The sequence below is a fragment of the Kryptolebias marmoratus genome, linkage group LG13, assembly GCF_001649575.2.
Source record: "Kryptolebias marmoratus isolate JLee-2015 linkage group LG13, ASM164957v2, whole genome shotgun sequence".
Classification (NCBI taxonomy): domain Eukaryota; kingdom Metazoa; phylum Chordata; class Actinopteri; order Cyprinodontiformes; family Rivulidae; genus Kryptolebias; species Kryptolebias marmoratus.
In genome coordinates, this window is record NC_051442.1 from 4,729,549 (window position 1) to 4,733,269 (window position 3,721).

Consider the following 3,721-nt stretch of genomic DNA (forward strand, 5'->3'; position numbering starts at 1 on the left):
GTTGACTGGGGATGTCGAAGTAACCATTGTTCCAGCATTCTTTGCATATAACCTCTCTGACTAGGGTTACTTGAGTAGTAGCATTCCAACAGATCCATGTTTTCACCTCTCATCCATTTCCTCCGTCTTGTTCCAGTAGCCCATTTTTCATCAGGGTGCTCTGGTTCCCCAGCACCTGACGCAGACCTTGTTTGGCCGGGCGAGATATATATATATATATATATATATATATATATATATGCTAAAACGTAAAGATTAAAATGTGTTTCTGACACATTCCTCACAGAATGATTTAGGAAGTAACATGATTCATCTTTACTTTACACTGTCGGTGGACAATATTTGTCACTCCGGTTATGTCATTTTAATCAGACACTCTTTACTCATTAGGTGAAAAACAAATCACACAAGTTACAATAATATCCACACAAACAATCATCCATCCATCCATCCTAACTGTTCAGTCCACTTCAGGGTCTCGGCCGTCTCTAGAACCTTCCCCAACACCCCCCTGAGAGTCACCAGCCGTCCCCCGGCCAGTTAGGAGAGATAATCCCTCCAGGAGCCCCGGATCAACCCTGGGGCCTCCGCCCAGCTGACCGTGCCCATTAAACCTCTGAGGACAGGCAGTGAGGAGGCAATCTTATCAGCGGTCTGAACCACGTAAACACAACTGTAAGCTACTGTTCTGATGTGAATTTTTCAAAATAAACTATCAAAAAAAACATCACAGAACTATCAACATGAACAACCTTAAAACACATACAATGATAACAACATGTTCATCTAATCACCCAGCCCTGGTAAGGATGATAACTGTGCACTAAAATCCCAAATCTGTCAAAACAAAAGCAGAAATTTAGGTTCCTATTTTGTTTTTAAATTATAAAATCAGTAAATGTTTACCTTAAATTAGGATTACAAGTTCAGCATCAGTGATAAAGTCATTGTTCCATGTCTTTACATTGACTGGTCATAAATTTGGACTTGAGATAGTATGAATGATTTACTTTATCAGGTCCCAAGCTGTTAAGATGAACTGCCTTTATCTATTTAAATAATTGCAAAGCAAATACCTTGCATTCCTAGGTTTGAGCCCAGACAAAGCAACACTCATGCAAGTGACCTTGAACTGTGAGAAACTATGTTGAATAAATGTTTCTATTATTGCTATTTATAGAGTCCAGAAAGTAAATTGTTAGTTTCAGCCTTAAGTAAAAGAATGTCTTATTAGTTAGGGCTACAGAACCTCAGCAGCTCGTGGAGGAAATGAGCCTTGACTTTGCAAAAATAAAAGGTAAACTCCGAGATTGGTGGAGTGGAGGAGTTGTACAGCCATGCACACAAACACACACTTATCACACACACACTTATCACTGCTCTGATGATAAAACCAGTCTCTCCCATCACACGGATCCCAAAAACGACCACGATATTTGAGCTTTTTTTCAAGCGAGCCTTTTCCAAAATTGGTCCTACAAACTCCATCAGGTTCTGTGGTTCTTTGGATGTCCACAACAAGCCCATTAAAGCTTTACTAACTTATCCAGACTACGGTCCACACAAGGTCACAAGCCTTTAAAAAACCATCACATGCCAGTGTGTGTGTTTAAACTCGCTTTTATCAGCTGGAGCTCAAGGTTAAAGGTACTCATTACAAAGTCATGAACTAAAAGAAAAAGAAGACAAAATCGTGAGGTAAAAAAAACAAAATCTGCACCTTTTTTTCTCATGTTGATTTGTCTTTATATTCAACATTTGTGACCTGCGGCCACATGCGTTTGTATGCCTACTTAAAACGCCAAAAAGACTGAAAATAAGTCAACAACAACAACAACAACATCCATCGAATTGAGAAGGGATGGACAACAATTGTGATGTACTGGCATGTATTTACTTTGTTTACATTGCCTGCATACCTGCATTTTACTATTACATATCAATACATTTTTAAAAATACAGTAAAAACACTTTCAAACTGCTCCATTTGATGTAAAGTTCAGGAGAACCCGCTTTAATGCTTGATTTCATACCTCGCATGAGTACCTTTAATTAGCAGCAGCAATTACGCAGTAATTAATTGCACCTTTTACTACTTTACCAAGGCGCAGCCGGGAAACAACTAAAATTAGCAGCTAAATTAACCTTAAAGCAAAGCAAATGAGCATTTCAAAGTAAGTTCAGATTAAAAATTTCACAACCGAAGCGAAAAAAAGAGACGGAGAGCTTCGCGTAATTAACGGTAAATTAGCACACAAAGACCGAAAACGCACGGCAATGTTTCTGCCTGTGCGCTGAAACATGTACGAGCATCCAAAAAAAATAAAACATAAAGAGACAGAGAAAGGCAGGTTTTCATGTAAACTCACCGTGCGTCCACCTGAAATAAACTTTTCTGATTTAAAACAAAAAAACAAAAAACAAAAGCAGTTTAATGAACTCACCGCTCCAGGTCAGAAGGCAGAGATGAAGCAGGAAAAGCGCTCTTCGCAGGAGGAAAGCCATGTCTTTGCTGCTATCCAGTCCGACACAAACTGAACGCAAGTGGAGGGTCGGAGAGAAGTTAGCGTGCAGCCCGGAGGAGACTGAGGAGGAGGAGGAGGGAGGAAGAGGAGGAAGGGGAGGGAGGAGGGGGCGCAATTAAAATCTCAGTCCGACGGGGTCCTCCTCCCCGTACCGAGGCTTTATTTGTGTGGTTGTCTGTGATTTCTGCAGGTTAGGAAGTCCTGCAGGTTGCATTAAAAATGGCCGCCTTATCACACCTCCACAGGGTGAACCACAGGGCCTGCTCAGCTTAACTCGGACAACTTAGGTGCACCAAAACGTGGTTGGAGGGTTATGATAAGTCCGCTTAGATTCATTCCAAACGCATTTTTACAGGTACTTTTATCAAGAAAAAAAAAAACGCTAATCCATTCAAGATGTGGCTGATATCACATATCTTTAGCTGGCAGGCAGTTCGCTTAGCTCTGTAATAAAAACAGTGAACGCAAATATATAGTGTCCAAAAGACTGCCAGCTCCTCTAATACCTACTGATATTTAACTTTTAATCATGTTTCTTTGATATACATACAAAAACGTATGCATACAAAAAGCACAATATATATTGAAAGCTATTCCTTGAAGGAATGCATATCACCTGCTCACTTTTATGTCAGAGTTTTAAACTAGGATCATCTTGTTTTGAGAGTTATCGTCGTTTTGGTCCAACCTTGTGGCTAAATGATATTATGCGTGATCTCACATGAGATCGGAGACTCGGAGTATATGTTGTGAGCTACTACCACGCCAAATTTTAGCTCAATATCTTTAAAATTGACTGAGTTACGGCTATTTATGTGTTGGCTAATGTCGATTAGCTGTGGCAGCCATCTTGCATTTAGTTGACTCCAAATGTTATTGGGTTTTAGATGTTCGACTAGTGATTACTTCCCAAGAGTTTCACTAAAATCTACCCGTTGGTTCATGAGATATTTTGCTAACAAACAGTGTTGACTCTAAAAGTTAAAGCCAAACTTTTACTCAGAGTATGCATTGTAAATGACTCTCAGCTACTACCACACCACATTTTCTCTCAACATCTGTGAAACTTAGGGAGTTACTGCTAATGTCGATTAGCTGTGGCAGCCATCTTGAACTGGGTTGATTCCAAAAGTTAATGAGCTGTAGATGTACAATCAGTGATTACTTTCAGGGGGATTTATCAAAATCTGTCCAGC

General features: G+C 39.9%; 1 protein-coding gene across 2 annotated transcripts in view; it reads right to left on the reverse strand.

Annotated features, from left to right (window-relative positions):
* mcama (melanoma cell adhesion molecule a) overlaps positions 1–2,722 on the reverse strand; it is a 57,281-nt gene extending 54,559 nt beyond the window's left edge. The window contains exon 1 of one of the 2 annotated variants that reach the window (XM_017419948.3): positions 2,445–2,722. In XM_017419948.3, coding sequence (XP_017275437.1) covers positions 2,445–2,505 — 61 coding nt within the window. In that variant the 5' untranslated portion in view covers positions 2,506–2,722. The remainder of the gene's footprint in view (positions 1–2,444) is intronic. The other variant, XM_017419949.3, reaches the window with a different exon arrangement.
* Between the last annotated feature and the right edge of the window lie 999 nt (positions 2,723–3,721).